Genomic DNA, 21,424 nt, shown 5'->3' on the forward strand with positions numbered 1-21,424 from the left:
GGATGTTTCCAAATTAGCTGTACCGCTCAGGAAAGAGATCTTGGAGTCATTGTGGATGGTCTCTGAAAACATCTGCTCAATGTGCAGCGGCAGTCAAAAAAAGCGAACAGAATATTGAGAACCATAGTCGGCGGATGTAATAGGCCAGGAAAGGGTAAGATTCCACTGGTGCAGCTGTGGATGCCGGCTGCCAGTTGTGGGGTTTACACAGGGAAGTTGTTGCTTATTATTATGCACCATGTAGGCTCCAGTGTGGCTGAGGAGGCAGTATGTGTTACTCAGCTTCCCGGATTCATCAGTAATTCCCTGGGACTCCACAGAGATTACTGATGAACCCAGGAAGCTGTGTAACACTTCCCACTGTGACAAGTTGTCACCCCCAGGGTGCAGTCTGGGAGGCATTGGGAACAGCTGTGCCCTTCAACCCTCCAGCTGGGCTGGCCAATCTTACACTGCTTTGTTGGTGACACAGCCAGCCTCTGCAAGCCTTGTTATCACCCAACACAACAGCAGTTAATGCCATACACCCAACTGAGCCTCCTGAGTGCTTTGCCTAAGCCACTCAAAGACAGGCAGGAGACAACAGCCAATTTCTCAGCTTCCCCACCTTGGCCCCTTTCTTGAGTATAAGTCCAGAATTATACTGTCTTGCACTGCACAGGTGTCTGTACAACATAACCTCATTAATGTAGGTCACTTTAACCTTGATGTGGGAAAGATATACGACAGCCTTAACACAAACTAAGCCTAACATTCTAGATAGGTTGGATATAAATTAGCAATTTCTCACCCTGACTGATGATACAAGCAGTCCACCCAGTTTTCATATGCAGGCTAGAAATCCCTTAAGCCTGGGACCAGTACTTCCCCCAGTTCAGTCTTTGTTCCTCGGATGTTTCCAGGAGTTCTCTTCTGTGAGGAGTGAGGCCAAGAAATGATGTCACACCCTATGTTATATAGTGGAAAAATACAGGCACCAAAATGGAGTTTAGAGTCATGTGGTTTGGTCACATGCTCTTGCATGCCCTGCTGAGTCATAGCAGCCATTATCCATAGGCTGTCCGGAGCTTTCTCAGGAAGGGTGACCAAGTAGGGGATAAGCTTCTCCTCAGTCCTATTGTTTCCCTTAATGTCCCATTACCCTAAATAGGCCCTTCACAACCAGCTAACTTGACTGGAAGCATTTTGCCCAGGTGTAGCTACATTTGAAATACAGATACATAGTCAATATTCATAACTTCTGATACAAAAATGATAATACTATGTTTATGATCATATTTCGCAAATCATAACATTTTCATAGACGCCTCACAAGACACATTTTGTACAAGATGCATTATAACGACATCGTAATCATATCATAATGATACCACTATGCTGAATATTGGGGGCAGTGTCAGAACTGCCTCCTCACCTGCCCTGGAACATGCATGGCACATTTAAAATGGTCAGGTTCTTTGGAAAGAGACATACTTTCCCCGTGGGGCAGATTGGGGTCTCAGGAGATGAGGCGTGGCATGGCTGGGGGGGCTCTGTCCTGCCCAAGTCTCCTCCATCCGTGAGGTCTAGTAGGGGAGATCAGGGCTACAGCCATGGGTGGTGGGGAGGCTCTGGGTTCTCCGGGACGGGGGGGAGGGTTCAGGGCTCTGGCTATGTTGGGGGAGAGCTTTGGGCAGAAGGTGTGGGGCCAAGGGGACCTCCCTCCCCGAAGGGGAGCTCCATCCACAATTCATGTTGGGAACCATTAGGAAAGAAATAGATAACGAGAGAGAAAATATCATATTGCCTCTATATAAATCCATGGTACGCCCACATCTTGAATACTGCGTGCTGTTTTGATTCCCCCATTTCAAAAAATATATATGTGAATTGGAAAAAGTACAGAAAAAGGGCAACAAAAATGTTTAGGGATATGGAGCAACTTCCAGATGAAGAGAGATTAAAAAGACTGGGACAGTTCAGCTTGGAAAAAGGATGACAAAGTGGGGATATGTTAGAGGTCTATAAAATCATGAGTGGTGTGGAGAAAGTGAATAAGGATGTGTTATTTTCACCTACACAATAATCAGGGGTCACCCAATTAAGTTAATAGGCAGAAGGTGTAAAACAAACAAAAGAAAGCACTTTATCACACAACGCATAGTCAGCCTGTGGACTCATTGCCAAGGGACGTTGTGAAGGCCAAACGTATAATTGGTCTAAAAAAGAATTAGATACGTTCATGGAGAAAAGGTCGATCAATTATCCAAAATGGTCATGGGCACAGCCCCATGTTCTGGGTGTCACTAAATCTCTGACTGCCAGAAGCTGGGAGGAGATGCAGGGGATGGATCCCTTGATAATTCCCTGTTCTGTTCATTCCCTCGGAAGTATCTGCACTGGCCACTGTCAGAAGAGAGGACACTGGGAAGGATGAACCATTTGTCCAACTCAATAAGGCCGTTATTATGTTCTTAAATTGCTCCACTGATGGATGGGCTGCTGCTGACAGGACATTTCCAGGGGCTCCCTCTCTTATAGAACTGGCATATCCACCCTAGCAGATGTCCAGGTGCTGCTCACTGTGGAAGGCTGATGGGGGGGCTAGTGCTGCCAACTAGGGGTGTGGTCCAGTAGCACGAGGGACAGAGACTCATGGTTTGAGCCAGAGCTAGGCTGGAAAACAGAGAGCTTTTCCCTCCACGAAAAATTTTGAGCAAACTAAAATGTTTCCTTTTCGTCCATTTTTTGGGGGTGAGTTTTCATAGAAAATAGATAATTTTTCTCTGAAAGCTCAGCTGCCATCATACTGCCCAGCTGCAGCTGCCTGGATCCCCAAGAGAAACTGGAAGTTTTCATCTCCCCCTTCCTCATAACGTAAATGAAGGCTGCACTGACGGAGTCTATGGCTGCACTCTGGGTATGGAAAGGTCGACATTTCCTGACCAGTATATGTCTGGGGTTTTGTGCCCATTAGCTTCTCTGACCAGCCCTCCCATCTCTGGCAGCCCTCTGCACCACGCCCCCTTCAGCAGATCCTGCGGGCAATAGCTGCTGTGACAGGCCCTGGTAGCACATCTCTAATGAACCTGTGCTAGCAGGGAACTGGAGAGGTTCCTAGAGCAGTTGTGGGGGCACAGAGGTTGTGTGTGGGTGGGGCTTAGCTAGCAATGGATCACTGAGATCTGTGCATATCTTTGGGGAACCTGGGTCCCCCTTTTCATTCCTCAGGGAGAAGGGAAGGGACTTTCCCTCCTGGAACTATCCGAGGGAAATTTCCATGTACACAGCCATGTGGAATCTCTTTCCCTGGCCTGCACCCTGGGTTTGTGATGCTGAAAAGGGTCTGCCAGGTAGAAAATGGGTCCTATATTATTCTATTATTTATTTCATTTTAGCAAGATCACAGCTGTGACAGCATCATTGTTACCACTCGGCCACCCTCATAATCCTACCAATAGGAACCATGCAAACAGTGATGACAAGCCCGGAGTCCAGAAATAGAGCCTGCAGCATCACCACTCATCTCCTGTGATTTGGCCTCCTCCAGTTTGCCATTGGCCGTGACGGGGTTAAAGCTGGTGCACACTAAGCCAAGCAGCTGAGCTTCCCTTATGGCCAAGTGGCCCCCAAGGGAATGTGCAGACATGCTTCATAAAGACAGCTGCCTCCCTGTCTGAACAGATACTGCCTGCTGCCCATGCAACCTCTCCGATGACTCCTTGTCCTTTAGGGTGAAGACCTCTGCTGTCAGCGGCTCCCCTTCTTGCAGGAATTGGGTACGTTGGCAGGTTTCACTATCTTTACAATGTGAAGGGAAGGGAAACATTTGCAGATGTTCTGTGCAGCGGCAGAGGACTCAGCTGGGCTGTTGGGGTGACTCAGTAATGGGGCTGGAGGGCAGGCAGCGCTAGACAGCTTGGGAACCCCTCCCATAAATCTGCCCATGCTCCACAGTGGGTTGTTCAAGCTACACAGAAATCTGTGAGCTCAAAGTGAGCTCAGAGTGTTAAATCCCCGATGCCCCAAGAAAGAATTTCTCAAGGGGTCCCATTTCTAGAGGTGCCGTGTGCTCTGGGCCCAATGCCACCAGGGCTGAGTGAGAAGAGACTCCACAGAATATCACTGACTAGTTTGCAAATTGCCTCAGGTTTATTTAATCCTGGAAATTTAATCAGCAAATACATTTTCAGTGATTTTATTCTCTGGCTTGATTGTGAATGCAGGAATTCAGAGCTGCATTTCTCTGTGGTAACAGGTCTGATAGGGCATATTTTAATATTCTGACTGGCTGAGAGGTCTAGAATCTCCTCAGAGCTACAGCGCTACCAGCATCTCTGCCCCCTTTCTGGTCTCCGAGTGCCAGATGTCAGACCTTGAACCCTGCCCTCTCATGGGGTGGAATCCTGCGACCCTCCCACCCTCAGACTGGGCCCAGGGCTACCGCACAATGTGGATCAACTGTGCTTGCCCAGGAGTTCGCAGTGGGTTTGGCGCCTGTGGTTCTTCCCTTTGGGAGTCTGTGACTAGTGAGATGAGAGACCAGCCAGCCTTCAAGAACCAACATACTGTTTAATTTGAACAGTAGAAATAAGGTGTAACATGGGAGAATAAGAGGGTTTTCAAAGAACAATCTGTACACATCTCTAACCCCCAAACCCTCCCACTCTGATGGGGACCCAGGCGGGCCGGGAGCTTTCAGAGTTCCCTAGTGGTGTCTGCGCATGTCTGTCTGAAGAGCTTCTCAGCTTCTCAGCTTCTCAGTGCTGGGGTTACTCTGTACAAGAGAGTGAGAGCTCAGGGAATGAATATTTTCTATACAGACCCCAGTGCCTGTTACCACTCCGGATACAGGTTACAGACTGACAGAACAGAACCTGAGGAGAACCCGTCAGCTATTAACCAGGGACAGAGGAGCTACTAGATTTTTGTTTGCTGACAAGCGACTGAATGAGAGGTGAGATGCTGGGATCTTTTCAGGTTCTGAAGAAATCCAGATGACAGACGCTACATTTTAAGTCCCACTGTAACATGAGAAATAATTTCTGAAAGAAGATCAGAGGGGAAAGAATGGGTTGACATGTGTGTGCTAATGTACACATGTGTAAATGTTATGGCAAAGCTTTTCATTGTAATACAATATTACAAACCAACCTTTCATGACATTGTTGTATGTTGAAAGCCAGCAGCAGAGTTGTTGGAATCTCTAAAGGAAGGAGCAGTGGTAACTTTACTGCTTAATGGCTTTTGCTTCCGAAAGTATATCAGAAGTACTCCAGATACTGTTTGCAAACGGTTTATGCTGTGAAATCATTTTCAGTGACTAGTTGTATGATATGTCTCCTGGTAACTGACCAGTAGCTGTTTCTAACACTTACATTTAGAGTCATGAACACAATCCCTCTGCAATATCTGTGCAAGACTTTCCAAAAATTCCTGAGAGACCAGAACCGCTGGTCTATGTTTCAGCAAAGAGTAGAGCTGAGGTGCAGGAAAGGGGAGTGTAATAGTGATTGTATGTAACTTACACCCATCACCTCTTACAGGAGCATTGCTCAAGGAATTTGGACACGCAACTGGATATTAGTGCAAACCTAGTGTTTTCACTATTCACCCATTTGTAATACCATCCCCTTCCATGCCCAGGTGAAGTAACTCTCTGTGTTAGCTTGTAACTTTCCAAATATCTATAAATGCCTGCATGGGGAGAGGATGCAGGTCCTGTGAGGATGAAAAGAAGGCTGTAGGATGATCAGACTCACTGGATTCAGTCACCTTTGGCCAGGGAAACACTTCAGCTTCTCTTGGAGGTATTCTTGGGGTCAGAGTATATCTCTGGGAACATCTGGTAAGGGAAAGTAAATAGAACCCAGTTCTGACTGAATTTACACAAGTAGATCTGGAGTGACGCAGTTGAAGTCAATATTATTGAATTAAGAAAATGGCAATAAGAATTTATCTCATGTACTGCAAAGAGGCAGTGGCATAATTTTGAAGTGTCAGGAGTGGAGAAAATTATATGAAACACATTTATAAATATCTTCAATCGAGGATACACAGATGCAAAGACCGTTTTCAACTGGCCAGTTGTTTAGAATCATGTCATCATAAAATGGGCCAAACTCAGAAGTGGAGGGCCAGAGAGGGTGTCTTTGGGAAGGTCACAATTGCAAAATCACACAGTGCTGAAGGGGGCTGCGGAACTCCCAGCCACAAGATATCAATGGGGCCAAGAGGTTAGCAGGATTCAAAGAGGGACGGGATGTTTATATGGGTAACCAGAAAATCCAATTACAGTAGTGAGGATTGTTTTAAATAAAGTCTTGGAATTGCTCTAAACTCTTCCTGATTTACACCACAAAATATGTCTAACTAGTGGGTGTCAGGGAGAAATTTTCCCTGGGCGCTGGTTATCTCATGGGTGCCTATTGCGGGGCTTCTTCCACCTTCCTCTGACGCATCTGGAACTGGCCACTGGATACTGAGCTAGATGGACTACAGGTCTGATCCAGTCTGGAAGTGCTTGTCTTCCTATCAGTGGTGTATATCCAATATTATGATTTTGCTAATTTTCCTTGAGCTCCTGGGAACCTCTAGACTTGCACTGAGAGCAGAAAGGTGTCTAGTTAAATATCATGTAGTCTCCTGTTCTTTTTCCTTTCAGGAAGGAAAGTTCAAAACACCTTGGAGCTGCCCAGTACATTATGTCAGGTGTCAATGACACCAAATTCAACTCTGTAGTGTTCCTTCTCACTGGGATACCTGGGCAGGAAGACGTCCACCTCTGGATCTCTGTCCCATTCTGCCTAATGTATGTCATTTCGATAGTAAGCAATTCAGTTATTCTGTTCATTATAAAAACAGATCAAACCCTCCATGAGCCCATGTTCATTTTCCTTTCCATGTTGGTCATCACAGACCTTGGCTTATCGATATCCACCATACCAACAACACTGGGGATATTATTATTTAACTCGAGGGAGATAAGCCTCGATGCCTGTTTCGCCCAGCTCTTCTTCATCGACTCTCTTTCAAATATTGAATCCTCCGTTCTCTTCTTGATGGCCTTTGACCGCTTCATTGCGCTCTCTAACCCACTAAGATATGCTTCCATCTTAACCCCACCAAGAATAGCTAAGATGGGACTGATGGCTGTGCTAAGATCAGTGGTCCTAATACTCCCACTCCCCTTTCTCCTGAAACGGTTCCGATACTGTCGAGCCAATGTCCTGTCCCATTCCTACTGCCTGCACCAGGACGTCATGAAGATGGCTTGTTCCGATATCACAGTCAACATCATCTATGGCTTGTCTATTAAACTTTTAATGGTGGGGTTGGACTCATTGCTCATCTTTCTCTCCTATGTGATGATCCTCAAAACAGTGCTGAGTGTCGCATCCCACGCGGAGAGACTCAGGGCCCTGAACACCTGTGTATCCCACCTGTGCGCCATCGTGCTCTTCTACTTACCACATATCGGCTTGTCTGTGATACACAGATTCGGGAACAGCTCTTCTCACTTGCTTCAGATTTTCCTGGGCTACGTCTACGTGCTGGTTCCGCCCCTGATGAACCCAATCGTGTACAGCGTGAAAAGCAAACACCTTCGTGCAAGGATAATCAGGGTGTTCTTTAAGTGAACAGTGAGTTCATCACCCAACTCCAGCACTGTTGACACTGGCCGTGAAAAACACACGCCCCATATTCCATCCCAGACCCTGACATCCAAGATGGAATGAGCTAATGATCTCCACTTTGGAAAGAGAAGTTCTGATGGGATCTAAAGCCTGGAGCAATGTGGGAGGGGTTGGTGAGGGAGGCTAGAGCACTGGTGGAAGGAAGGCAGCAGCATTTGCAAAGTGACTGTATTTATGGAGAGCTGGGGGACTGGTGGGATTTTGGCCCATAAAGATCTGTGTCAGTGGCTTCTCTAACCTCAGAATTCCTGCCTGTAGAGTCAATAAAGAGAAGGGATGTGGATGCTGTTTCCCATTACACCTGGCCTTTCACTGTTCCGTTTCTGGTTAAACATCCCTTCCTGAGCGCTCTGGGTGCTGCGTGATCCATTGGCGCTGCAGCAGCTGTGGACAGGGGCTATTCATGGGGCCCAGACACCCATCCTGCACACAACACTCCCACTGAGCTCACTCCCCTCTGTGGCAGAGCTGTGTGTGTGTGAGGGTCTGACACACAGGATTCCTGGCAAGAGACACAAGCCCAGATTCCCTCTTCCTCCCCTCCATTTGCCCTGCTCCAGGGGTGGAAAGAGTGCTCTGCTCCCCCACACAGTCTCAGCTATCTCCTATCCCAGCCCAGTCCATTCACTGTAGGGTGACCACCTATCCAAAAGGCAAAAGCAGGACACATGCAGGAGCCACGTCTCCTTTATGACCCCACTCCAGCCGCTCTTCTTCCACCTTGAGGTCCCACCCTGTTCTCCTCCTCTTCCCCCAAGGCCCAACCCTCTGCCCCATCTCTTCCCCCAAAACCCACATCCTGCTCCTCCTGATTAAACGAGGCTCCACCCCCTCTCCAGGCCAGAAGCCAGTGTCGGGCCATGGAAGAGCTGCCCAGTGAACTAGAGCAGCTGTGAGGAGCTCTAGACCCTTCACCTACCCTGGGCAGGGAGCTGGGGGTCCTGAGAGAAGCCCCCAGCCTGTGTTCCCACCTCCCTGGATGTTCAACCCAGGGATGGTGCAGAGTCTGGGGCTCCCCACAGCATCCTGGGCTTCTGGGGCAGCTCTTACCATGGCCCGTCTCCAGCCTGGCCGGGGTGCAGAGGCTCAGGGGAAGTGGAGGAGCAGGGGGCAGGGACTAGTGGGAAGAGATGGGGCAGGAGGTGGGGGCTCAGGAGAAAAGGAGAAGCAGGGGATGTGGAAAGCCTGAATCAACACTGACCCCTGCAATCAGGGTGGTGGGGGGCTCCTGAGTAAAGGAGGAGGATGGGACTGGAGGGTAGCAGAGCCTGTGTTTTGGAGAAGACTGAATTAATGTGACCCCACACAGGGGGATCTTGTTTTAAGTATCTCAGGCTGTCAGGGTTCCCTCCCCACTCTGAACTCTGGGGTACAGATGTGGGGACCCGCATGAAAGACCCCCTAAGTTTATATTCCACCAGCTTAGGTTAAAAACTTCCCCAAGGCACAAATCCTTTCCTTGTCCTTAGATGGTATTGCTGCCACCCCTAAGTGATTTAAACAAACACTCAGGGAGAGGCCACTTGGAGCCCTATCCCCCCAAAAATATCTCCCCAAGCCCCTTCACCCCCTTTGGGGGGGGGGTGAGAATAATATACCAACCGATAGGTTAACAAAGTGAGCATAGACCAAATCCCTGGGTTTTAGGACAACTGAAAATAAAATAAAACACGCAAATCTAAGCCTAATACAGTAATACAACTTAATACAGATAAAATTTCACCCTGAGAGATGTTTCAATAAGTTTCTTTCACAGACTGGATGCTTTCCTAGTCTGGGCACAGTCCTTTCCCCTGGCACAGCCCTTGTTCCAGCTCAGGTGGTAGCTAGGGGATTTCTCATGATTGCAGCCCTCTTTGTTCTGTTCCACCCATTTATATATCTTTTGCATAAGGTGGGAATCCTTTGTCCCTCTCTGGGTTCCCACCCCCCCTTCTCAGTGGAAAAGCACCAGGTTAAAGATGGATTCCAGTTCAGGTGACATGATCACATGTCACTGCAAGACTTTATTACCCACTTGCCAGCACACATATATACAGGGAGACTTACAAGTAAAACACAGCCATCTGCAGTCAATTGTCCTGGTTAATGGGAGTCATCAAGATTCCAAACCACCATTAATGGCCCACACTTTGAATAATTACAATAGGCCCTCAAAGTTATATTTCATATTTCTAGTTTCAGATACAAGAGTGGTACATTTATACAAATAGGATGAACACACTCAGTAGATTATAAGCTTTGTAAGGATAACTTACAAGAGACCTTTTCTCATGAAGCATATTCCAGTTACATTATATTTAACCTCATTAGCATATTTTCATAAAATCATATAGAGTGCAACGTCACAGCTTTGGCTCTTATTCCAATGGATCCTTGGGTCATTCACGCACCAAAGAAAAACTCAAGTGAAAAACAAAGAAACATAAATTGATTCAGTTGAAGCCCCGCCCCTGCATACATCAGTATATGTATTAGTGTGGCGGGAGGAGGAGGGCGTAAACTCTTACAGACACAAAGAATGAGAACCACTGAACTAGTCTGACCTTCTGTATAGCACAGGCTGCAGAATTTGACCCTGTTATCCCTGTATTGAGCCTAATGACTTGTATTTGACTAACACATAACTTGTGTTCCTCTAAAGCGTCTTTTACAGGAATGCATGCAGTCTTTGTTTGGAGGGATAAGGAGAATCCACCACCTCCCTTGGGAGTTTGTTCCACTGGGTAAAGCACAGTCGTGTTTAAAAATGTGTGCCACATTTCCAAATTTAATTTATCTGGCCTCAGTTTCCAGCCACTGGTTCTTGTTATACCTTTACCTACTACATTAAAGAGCCCGTTAGTAGCTGGTATTTCATCCCTGTGAATGTGCTTGTACATTGTTATCAAAAACCATGAGGAGTCCTGTTGTACCTTTAAGACTAACAGATTTATTTGGGCATAAGCTTTCATGGGTAAAAGACCACTTCTTCAGATGCATGGAGTGAAAATTACAGATACAAGCATAAATATACTGGCACATGAAGAGAAGGGAGTTACCTTACAAGTGGAGAACTAGTGACGACAAGGCCAATTCAATCAGGGTGGATGTTGCCCACTCCCAATAATTGATGAGGAGGTGTCAATACCAAGAGAGGGAAAAATGCTTTTGTAGTGAGCCAGCCACTCTCAGTCCCTGTTCAAGCCCAAATTAAATAGCTACGGGCCATAGGAGTGGGTCTCAATCACACCCACCCCAGACTGTCTCCCACTGCTATAGAGGAATTAAAGAGACACGATCCCATTTCCCTAGCAGTTTCTGTGACTTTACTCTTTTCCTCTGGGGCTTCAGGAAAAGATTCCTCCTTGCTGCTGACAGACCCCTGGACAGCCCGAGCCACATTGAAAAAGTCATTCCCCAATAATATTTGGGTTGGGTTGTGGGGAACAGCAGAAACTGTTAATTCAGCTTCCAAATCCTCAGTTTTCATGTGCACTTTAGCCAGAGGCACAAGGATTTTGTGACCCCTACTAACAAAAGCTTCGCCATCTGTCCTGGCAGTATGTCTTTCTCCTGAACAAGGCCTCCCCTGACCACAGAGATTTCTGCACCTGTATCCCTCCACCCAGCAAGCTCTTTGCTTTTCACTTTGACAGCCTTTATGTGCTTCTTGCCAGGCTGTGCAGTGGCTACTTTTACAAACCCTGTATGATAAGTGGCAAGTGCCTGAGGTGCCTCTGTGCCCTGCGTAGCAGTATTTCCCTGAGTTACTTGATGCCTGTTCTCACTCAGCACAGGGCATTTATTCCTCAGGTGCTCAATGGAGTTACAACAAGAGCACCTCCTGGGCTCTTTTGCTCTTGGAGGAGTGAAACTGGGGAAGTGAGCGTCCAGCCTCCCATCCACCCTCCTTCTTACAAGGGGTAAAATGGGAATCGTGGTTCCCACCAAACTTAATCACCTCTGCCTGTGATTTGTTTCAAATAGATGCTTGGGACTGTTCAAATTGATCAGCAGAAGTTGCAAGTTCGTCAACAATTTTTACCCTCTTATACCATAAACACCGTTTCATATCATCATTACATATATTCAGGAAATGCTCCTGAGCAACCAGATCACACATTTCTTCAAAGCTTGAAATACCTTTCCCCCTTACCTACTTATCCATCAAATCTCTCCTTTGGTTTACATATGCCACATTACTCATCCCAGCCCCTCTCTTAAGGGTTCTAAATTTTACTCTATACGTTTCAGGTGTAATCTGAAACTGTTTTAAAACCATTTCCTTGAATTAACCATAATTTGGAGCATCACCCATTGGCATCTTATTAAATATATCCAGAGCTCTCCCAGACAACTTTGCAAGCAAAATGATCATCTTCTGATCCTCTCGAATCTCATGGAGCACACACAGCCTCTCACATCAACACACAGGTGATGAAGTATTCAGCAATGTCCCATATCTCGCTGTATCCAGGACACAACCCCTCTCATTTGTGGATTTTTGGAGAAGTGGGGCCCCCTGGTGGGTGGTAATGGTTCTGCCTGTTAGGATATAGATATTCAGGCCTGTCTGTAAAGGCCTATACTTTAAGAATTTAGGCATATGTTTTTTCATTTAGCTAATTATAAAGGTATAAAAGAAAGAATCTGTGTAAGGGCCTTCTCTCACTGTGACAGTCTGAGGCTCTGTTTTTAAGCTAAGGCCTTTGGCTAAGCAGTGGGAGCAGCCATAAACTGGAAAGTGTATGGTCACGTTCTTACACATTTTAAACCAGTTATATTGAAATAAGGCAATCTGGGACTGTTAGAAAGGTAATCCGATTTCTCACTTTAGAGAAAGGGAAGAGTCTAGACGGTGTAAAAGGAAATTTAGTTTAATAGTTTTTTGTTTGATAAGAACTCACTTATCACTAGACACAGCTGGGAACCCTTGTGTCTTTATAGATGTAGTTGTGAAATCCTCACTTCTGTATTGTTTTGTCATTAGAGTTTCCACTTTGCTATGTTTATTTGCATGGTCTCTGGTTCTGTGATTGTTTTTGTCTCCTGTATAATTAATTTTGCTGGGTGTAAACTAATTAAGGTGGTAAGATATAATTGGTTAGCTAATTATGTTACAATATGTTAGGATTGGTTAGATAAATTTAAGTAGAATGATTGGTTAAGGTATAGCTGAGAATATTACTATATACTTGGATTTAAGCTTGCTGAAAGTTCACCCCAATAAACATCAGATTGTTTGCACCTTCGGACTTCGGGTCTTGTTGCTCTTTGTTCATGCGAAAAGGACCAGGGAAGTGGGAAAGTAAAGAAATAAGTTCGCTAACACTGCCTCTCTATCAAATCCAGTTCATGCTTCCTCTCTTTTCCCCTCTCCTACATCTCCTTGGTTTGCAGTTCCATGACTTGCTTCTGGGCTTCGATTTCTTTATCTTTCAATTACAGGGCAGCTTTTTGCCTGGCTGCTACTTCCTCCCTGGCCCTCTGGTGGGCTGCTTTCTGTCTGGCTTCTTCTGCTTCCTGTTATTTTATCTGTAATTAATTCCATCTGTCTCTGGTGCTCTTTCTCTCTCTCTTCTGCCTGTAACCTGCAGAACTCTAGCTTCTTTTGTAACTTCACTTTCACTCATTTTCCTGCTTTTCTGTCCCTACTTCCCTTGCCTGAAATAAGCAAACAGAAAATAACAAACTGGTAACCACTTTGACTGTTCTCCAGCCAACACACTTAAAACTCACTTAAAATCACCACCAGAGTCTCAAAGCAATCAGCTGTGCACATGACTCTGTACCACAGTGATGGGTTGTCCCCCCTTGCGGGGTGCCACCTGATGTACTAGGGTACCACTAAGCCCATCTGTTCCACCAGTTTTGGCTCCCTCACCCTGTCCTGCTGAGCCAGGCCCTCAAGCCTCCTACAGCACACACACATGGGTAGGGACACAACCAGCTGCAGAAAGACACAGACACTGAAATCAGTACTGCATGGGAAGGCTTTCAGCTAAGGAATTGCCAGGCACTCAAGTGCATGCCCCCGCTGGAGTGTAAACCCAAAATTGTCTTGTCTTGTGCTGCACAGAGAACCATACAGCATAAGCTAATTGAAATCCACCTCCTCCTTCAATGTGGAGGAAGATAGGCACAGCTCTTTGACCACTCCCACCAGTTATGAATTCCACAAATTGGGTTTAGAGAAAATAAAACAAGTTTATTAACTTAAAGTTTTTAAGTGATTATAAGGGATATCAAACAGAGCAAAGCAGATTACTGAGCAGATAAAACAAACACACAAAGTAAGCTGAATACATTAAAGAAACCAGCTAGAAGTAGTAATTGCTCACCCTAAGTGTTGTTTTAAGCAGGTTTCAGAGTTTCTTGAAGACAAATTGCACCTGCTTGCAGCTTAAAACTCCAGGCATTCCTTTCACAGGCCTGACACATTTTCCAGCCTGGGCTCAGACTTGCATAAACCACATCTTAGTTATGCCAAAATTGTATTATAACAATATTTCTATGAAAAATATGGGGCATAGTGCCGCATATATCGTCTTTCACTGCACAGGTGCCTGTACAGTGTCAGCTCAATAATATAGGTCACTTTCCACTTGATGTGGGAAAGATATGCAACAGCCTTTGTACACAGAGTTGAGATTTCCCCCAGACACGATACTCAAAACATGCTGGTGAAGATAAAGCATAAAACAAGTTTACTATCAACTAAAAGATGGATTTTAAGTGATTATAAGTGACAGCAAAGAGATCAAAGTAGATAACCTAACAAATAAACAAAAATGCAAACTAAGCCTAACATACTAGATAGATTGGCTATGAATTACCAATTTCTCACCCTGACTGATGATACAACCAGTCCATCAAGTTTTCATACGAAGGCTAGAAATCCCTTTAGCCTGGGACTAGCACTTCCCCCAGGTCAGTCTTTGTTCCTCAGATGTTTCCAGGAGTTTTCTTTTGTGGGGAGTGAGGCCAAGAGATGATGACACACCCCACCTTATATAGTAGGAAAGTACAGGTACCAAAATGGAGTTTACTGTCATGTAGTCTGGTCACATGCCCTTATCTGCCCTGCTGAGTCATAGCAGCCATTATGTATATGCTGTCCGGAGGTGTCAGGGTTCCCTCCCCACTATGAACTCTAGGGTACAGATGTGGGGACCCACATGAAAGACCCCCTAAGCTTATTTCTACCAGCTTAGGTTAAAAACTCCCCAAGGCACAAATTCTCCCTTGTACCTTGGATTAGGTAACGCTGCCACCAGGTGATTAGAGAAAACTCAGGGAAAGGACCAATTGGATTTCCTACTCCTCCCTAATATCCCCCAAGCTCTGCACCCCCTTTCCTGGGGAGGCTTGAAAATAAAAAAGATGAGCACAGACCAACCTGGGTTTTTTTTAGGACACTGAGAAAACCAGCCAAATTCTAAAAAAACCCAGAAATGTATTAGAAAGAAAAAAGGTAAAAGAAGCACCTCTGTAAAATTATAATGGAAGATAATCTCACAGGGCAATCAGATTCAAAACACAGAAGATTTCCCTCTGAGCAAAACTTTAAAGTTACAAAAAGAAAACCAGGAATACACCTTCCTCTCAGCACAGAGAAAATCACAACCAAAAATTAAAGTTAACACATTCCTTTGCTAGCATTTACTAATTCTAATGGAGTTGGATTGCTTGCTTTCTTGATATGTCTCTGGCAAGCCACAGAACAGACAGACAAAGGACAGACAAAAACAAAGCCTCCCCCCCCCCCCCCCCGATTTGAAGTATCTTGTCCCCTTATTGGTCCTTTTGGTCAAATGCCAGCTAGGTTACCTGAGCTTTTTTACCCTTTACAGGTAAAAGGATTTTGTGCCCCTGGCCAGGAGGGATTTTATAGTACTGTATACAGGAAGGTTGTTACCCTTCCCTTTATATTTATGACAGGACGGTTCTCAGGAAGGCTCACCAGGTGGGGGATAAGTTTATTCAAGGGCCTATTGTTTTCCATAATGGCCCATTGCCCTGAATAGGCCCTTCACAATCACCAGTCCAGACTGGAAGCATTTTGCCTAGTGGGTGTCACCCAGTGTAACTACATTTGAAATACAGATACATAGTCAATATTCATAACTTCACATACAAAAAGGACACATGCACACAAATAGGATCATCATATTCTGCAAACCATAATGTTTCCACAGACACCTCACAAGACATGTTTTGTACAAGATGCATCATAACTATGTCATAATCAGATGGGGGTAGCATCACAACCACCTCCTCAGCTGCCCTGGAATCTGCATGGCACATATAAACAACTGAGGTTCTTTGGGAAGAGACAAGCTTTTCCCATGGGGTGGTTGAGGTCTCAGGAGAGGAGGCGTGGAGCGGCTGGGTGGGAGGGAGGGGGTTCCAGCCAGCCCGCCCGCCCGGGGCTCTTCTCACCATGGGGAGGATATGATAGAGGTCTATAAGATCATGAGTGCTGTGGAGAAAGTGAATAATGAAGTGTTATTTACTCCTTCACAAGAACCAGGGGTCACCCAGTGAAGTTAGTAGGCAGCATGTTTAAAAAACAAAAGAAAGTACTTTTTCACACAATGCACGGTCATCCTGAGGAATTAACAAGGAATGTTGGGAAATCCAAAAGTATAACAGGTCCAAAAAAGAACTAGATAACTTCATGGAGGATAGGTCCATCAATAGTTATTAACCAAGATGGTCAGGGTGTCCCTAAACCTCTGACTGCCAGAATCTAGGAGGAGACGCAGGGGATGGATCACTCGATAATTTCCCTGTTCTGTTAATTCCTTCTGAAGTAACTGCACTGGCCACTGTCACAAGACAGGACACTGGGCTGGATGGAAAATTGGTCTGACCCAATGTGGCCATTCTTAGGTTTTTAAATTATTCCACTGATGTATGGTCTGCTAAAGACAACCCTTTTCCAGGGGCTTCCTGTGTTATAGAGATGGCATAGCCACCCTAACAGAGGTCCAGGGGTTGCTCTCGGAGGGAGGCCGATGGGGGGCTAGTGCTGCCACCTAGGGTTGTGGTCCTGCAGTAGGAGAGATAAAGGCTCATTGTTTGAGCTATGTCTGGGCTGGAAAACAGAGAGTCCGTCTCCCCCGCTCCCATGAAAAATGTTGACCGAAACTAAAATGTTTCATTTTTCATTCATTTTTTTGGGTGACTTTTCATAGAAAATGGATCATTTTTCTCTGAAAGCTCAGCTGACATGATGCTGCCCAGCTGCAGCTGCCTGGATCCCCAAGAGAAATTGGAGGCTTTTCATCTGCCTCGTCCTCGTAACATAAATTGTGTTTGCACTTACGGAGTCTATGGCTGCACTCTGGGTATGGAAAGGTCGAAACCTCCCTGCCAGGCTATGGCTGAGGAATTGTGCCCATCAGCTACTCTAACCAGCCTTCCCATCTCTGTGCAGCCGCCTCCACCCTGTACAATGCCCCCTTCAGCAGATACTGCAGGCAATGGTGTGATGTTATTGACAGAAACTGTGACCGTATAGATCATTGTTGCAACCACTGTTATACATTTGCAGCAAATATTGTACAAAGGTTGCCATGTGAGGTGTCTATGAAAAGGTCGTGATTTGCTGGTTATGATTATGCTATCTGTATATGCGTATCATTTTGTATTTAAATTTATAAGTATTGGCTCTATACTGTCTGTAGTTCAAACTTGTGCTATGCTTCTGGGTGACACCCCAGGGAATTTGGTGTCAGCACTGCCTAGCCTGCTGGATGGCCCATTAAGGACCATCAGCTATACAACTGACCCATTGAGAGAAGGCAAATACGCCTTGTGACTCAGGCAAGGCATGCAGGGACAAGCCTATGGACAGAACTCTAAGGTTTTTCCATGCCATGTGCTTGATTGCTTGTCTTCAGAACAAGGAAAGCAGAGGCCACATGGCAAGAGACTATAAAAGGCAGCTGCATCTCCTCCATCTTGTTTTCAATCCTGCTTCTTACTTCTGCAGGAACCTTGTTGCAAACTGAAGCTCTGAACAAAGGACTGAATGACCCATTCCAGCTGTGGATGTACTCCAGGGACTTGATTTGAACCTGCAGTTTATCTGTCACTGTTACAAGCCTGAACCAAGAACTGTGCCATTACTGCATGTAATTGGTTCCATGTAACCTATTTTAACTCTCATTTATATTTCTTTATTTCTATAAATAAACCTGTAGATTTTAGATTCTAAAGGTTTGGCAACAGTGTGATTTGTAAGATCTGACTTGTATATTGGCTTGGTCTAGAAATATGACATTCGAAATGAGCTCAGAGTGTTTAAACCCTAATCCCCGAGTAAGGATTTCTCAGTGGGTCCCATTTCTAGAGGAGAACCTTTTTTTTTTTTTACTGGGGTATTGGTTTTCATAACCATTCATCCCCATAACAAGTGGCTGCTGGTGGTGATACTGGGAAACTGGATTGTCTGAAGCACTTGCTTTTATGACTTCTGGTTATCCACTGGGGTAAGACCGAAGTCCTCTCTGTTTGGCTGGTTTGGCATGCCTTAGTAATAAAGGACACCCAGCTTTGGGCTGTGACTGCCTTGCTCCAAGCAATTTGTCCTGAATTGACACTCTCAGAAGTGTCCCAAAAAAGGCAGCATCATTACAAATGGCTATTGTACAGGGCCTGGTAGCACATCTCTGATGAACCTGTGATAGCAGGGAACTGGAGAGGTTCCTAGAGTAGTTGTGGAGGCACAGCAATTGTGGGTGGGTGGGTCTAGCTACCAGTGGATCACTGAGATCTGTGCCTAACCTTGGGGATCCCTGGATCCTCAGTCCCCCTTTTCATTGCTCAAAGAAAAGGGGGAGGTCCCTTCCCTCCTGGAACAATCAAAGGAATTTTCTATCTATGGAGTCTTGTGGAATCTCCCTTCTCTGGCCTGCACCCTGGGTTTGTAATGCAGGAAAGGGGGCTGCCAGGGAGAAATGTGGTTCTATATTCTTATTCTTAGAATCATAGAATCATAGACTATCAGGGTTGGAAGGGACCTTTATTTCAGCAAGATCTAAATTAGCTGTTACCACTCAAGAAAAAGATCTTGGAGTCATTGTGGATAGTTCTCTGAAAACATCCACTCAGTGTGCAGCAGCAGTAAAAAAAAAGTGAACAGAATGCTGGGAATCATTAAGAAAGGGATAGCTATTAGGACAGAAAATATCATGTTGCCTCTATATAAATCAATGGTACCCCAAAATCTTGAATACTGTGTGGAAATGTGGTCTCCCCATCTCAAAAGAGATATATTGGAATTGGAAAAGTTTCAGAAAAGGGCAACAAAAATGATTAGGGGTATGGAACTGCTTCCATATGAGGAGAGATTAATAAGACTGGGACTTTTCAGCTTGGAAAAGAGTTGGCTAAGTGGAGATATGATTGAGGTCTATAAAATCATGACTGGTGTAGAGAAAGTAGATAAGGAAGTGTTGTTTACTACTTCTCATAACACAAGAACTAGGGGTCACCAAATGAAATTAATAGGCAGCAGGTTTAAAAGAAACAAAAGGAAGTATTTCTTCACACAATGCATAGTCAACCTGTGGAACTCCTTGCGAGAGGATGTTGTGAAATCCAAGACCATAACGGTTAAAAAAATAACTAGATAAATTCATGTAGGATAGGTACATCTATGGTTATGAGCCAGGATGGGCAGGGAGGGTGTCCCTAGCCTCTGTTTGCCAGAAGCTGGGAATGAGCGACAGGGGATGGATCAGGCGGCGAACAGCAGAGGCTAACAGAGGGAGTTTGCCTGGGAGCTGTCCGAGAGGAGGTACGCTAAGTGCTGCATTAGGGGGGCTGTGTTGGTGAGTATCTGAGTGTCTGCTGCTGGGACAGTTGGTCAGTTTGACCGTGTGCTTGATTGCTTGCTTGTTTGTTTGAAAAGTGTGAATTGGGAGTGCTTTGTTCCAGGTGGGCCTTGAGTGGGCCTGACTGGTATATAAGGGCAGTCAGCAGCGAACCAGCTGAGCGGCGAACAGCAGAGGCTAACAGAGGGAGTTTGCCTGGGAGCTGTCCGAGAGGAGGTACGCTAAGTGCTGCATTAGGGGGGCTGTGTTGGTGGGCCTTGAGTGGGCCTGACTGGTATATAAGGGCAGTCAGCAGCGAACCAGCTGAGCGGCGAACAGCAGAGGCTAACAGAGGGAGTTTGCCTGGGAGCTGTCCGAGAGGAGGTACGCTAAGTGCTGCATTAGGGGGGCTGTGTTGGTGGGCCTTGAGTGGGCCTGACTGGTATATAAGGGCAGTCAGCAGCGAACCAGCTGAGCGGCGAACAGCAGAGGCTAACAGAGGGAGTTTGCCTGGGAGTTCGCCTGGAGAGAGCTCACTGAGGCTTTCATCTGCAGGTTTCTCTGAGTAGTTCCTGCAACAGCTGAGGAAGCTCTTAAGAGGACAGGGATATGGAAGGTGAGCGATCAGCTGTTGTAACCTGCACAGGTTGTGCCATGTTTGTCTTTCTTCCACAGGACAGAAGCGACTTTGTCTGTACAAAGTGCAAGCTGGTCTCCATATTGGAAGAGAAGGTTCGAGGGCTGGAGAAACGAGTATCAACACTGCGTTGCATAAGGGAAAATGAAGATTTCCTGGACAGACGTCAGGAGATGCTTCTACGGCCACAATGTTCTGAAGATTCAGAGCAGGCACAGCAGGGACAGAAGGATTGTGAAGAGGTTTGGCAGCATGTGACTTCCAGAAGGAGAAAGAGGAGCGTCCATGCACCAGCAATGGAGATACAGGTGAGCAATCGTTTCCATGTTCTCTCCACAGGTACTAATGCGGAGAGTGGACTAGATGACCCATCTGAGGGAAGGGAGCAGAAGGAGACTCCACCGATTGGAAGGCAAAAGATGCACTGTCCTAGGGATGGGGGTTCCACGACCACCACTCCCAAGAGGAGGAGGAGGGTGGTGGTGGTCGGGGACTCCCTCCTCAGGGGGACTGAGTCATCTATCTGCCGCCCCGACCGGGAAAACCGAGAGGTCTGCTGCTTGCCAGGAGCTAGGATACACGATGTGACGGAGAGACTGCCGAGACTCATCAAGCCCTCGGATCGCTACCCCTTCCTGCTTCTCCATGTGGGCACCAATGATACTGCCAAGAATGACCTTGAGCGGATCACTGCAGACTACGTGGCTCTGGGAAGAAGGATAAAGGAGTTTGAGGCGCAAGTGGTGTTCTCGTCCATCCTCCCTGTGCAAGGAAAAGGCCTGGGTAGAGACCGTCGAATCGTGGAAGTCAATGAATGGCTACGCAGGTGGTGTCGGAGAGAAGGCTTTGGATTCTTCGACCATGGGATGGTGTTCCAAGAAGGAGGAGTGCTGGGCAGAGACGGGCTCCACCTAACGAAGAGAGGGAAGAGCATCTTCGCCAGCAGGCTGGCTAACCTAGTGAGGTGGGCTTTAAACTAGGTTCACCGGGGGAAGGAGACCAAAGCCCTGAGGTAAGTGGGGAAATGGGATCCTGGGAGGAAGCACAAGCAGGAGAGCGCAAGAGGGGAGGACTCCTGTCTCATGCTGAGAAAGAGGGACGATCGATGAGTTATCTTAAGTGCCTATACACAAATGCAAGAAGCCTGGGAAACAAGCAGGGAGAACTGGAAGTCCTGGCACAATCAGGGAACTATGATGCGATTGGAATAACAGAGACTTGGTGGGATAACTCACATGACTGGAGTACTGTCATGGATGGATATAAACTGTTCAGGAAGGACAGGCAGGGCAGAAAAGGTGGGG

At 46.2% G+C, this 21,424-nt stretch overlaps 1 protein-coding gene across 1 annotated transcript; it reads left to right on the forward strand.

Annotated features, from left to right (window-relative positions):
* The first annotated feature begins 6,683 nt into the window (after nt 1–6,683).
* LOC135895253 (olfactory receptor 51G2-like) lies at nt 6,684–7,619 on the forward strand. Its single transcript, XM_065423328.1, has one exon. It carries the CDS (start codon nt 6,684–6,686, stop codon nt 7,617–7,619), a length of 936 nt encoding a protein of 311 aa, XP_065279400.1.
* Nucleotides 7,620–21,424: the final 13,805 nt, after the last annotated feature.

The sequence above is a fragment of the Emys orbicularis genome, chromosome 1 (assembly GCF_028017835.1).
Source record: "Emys orbicularis isolate rEmyOrb1 chromosome 1, rEmyOrb1.hap1, whole genome shotgun sequence".
In the NCBI taxonomy this organism is placed as follows: Eukaryota; Metazoa; Chordata; order Testudines; family Emydidae; genus Emys; species Emys orbicularis.

Bases quoted from the DNA above. Each gene is read 5' to 3' on its own strand.
- LOC135895253 (XM_065423328.1), top strand. From the start codon at position 6,684: ATGTCAGGTGTCAATGACACCAAATTCAACTCTGTAGTGTTCCTTCTC.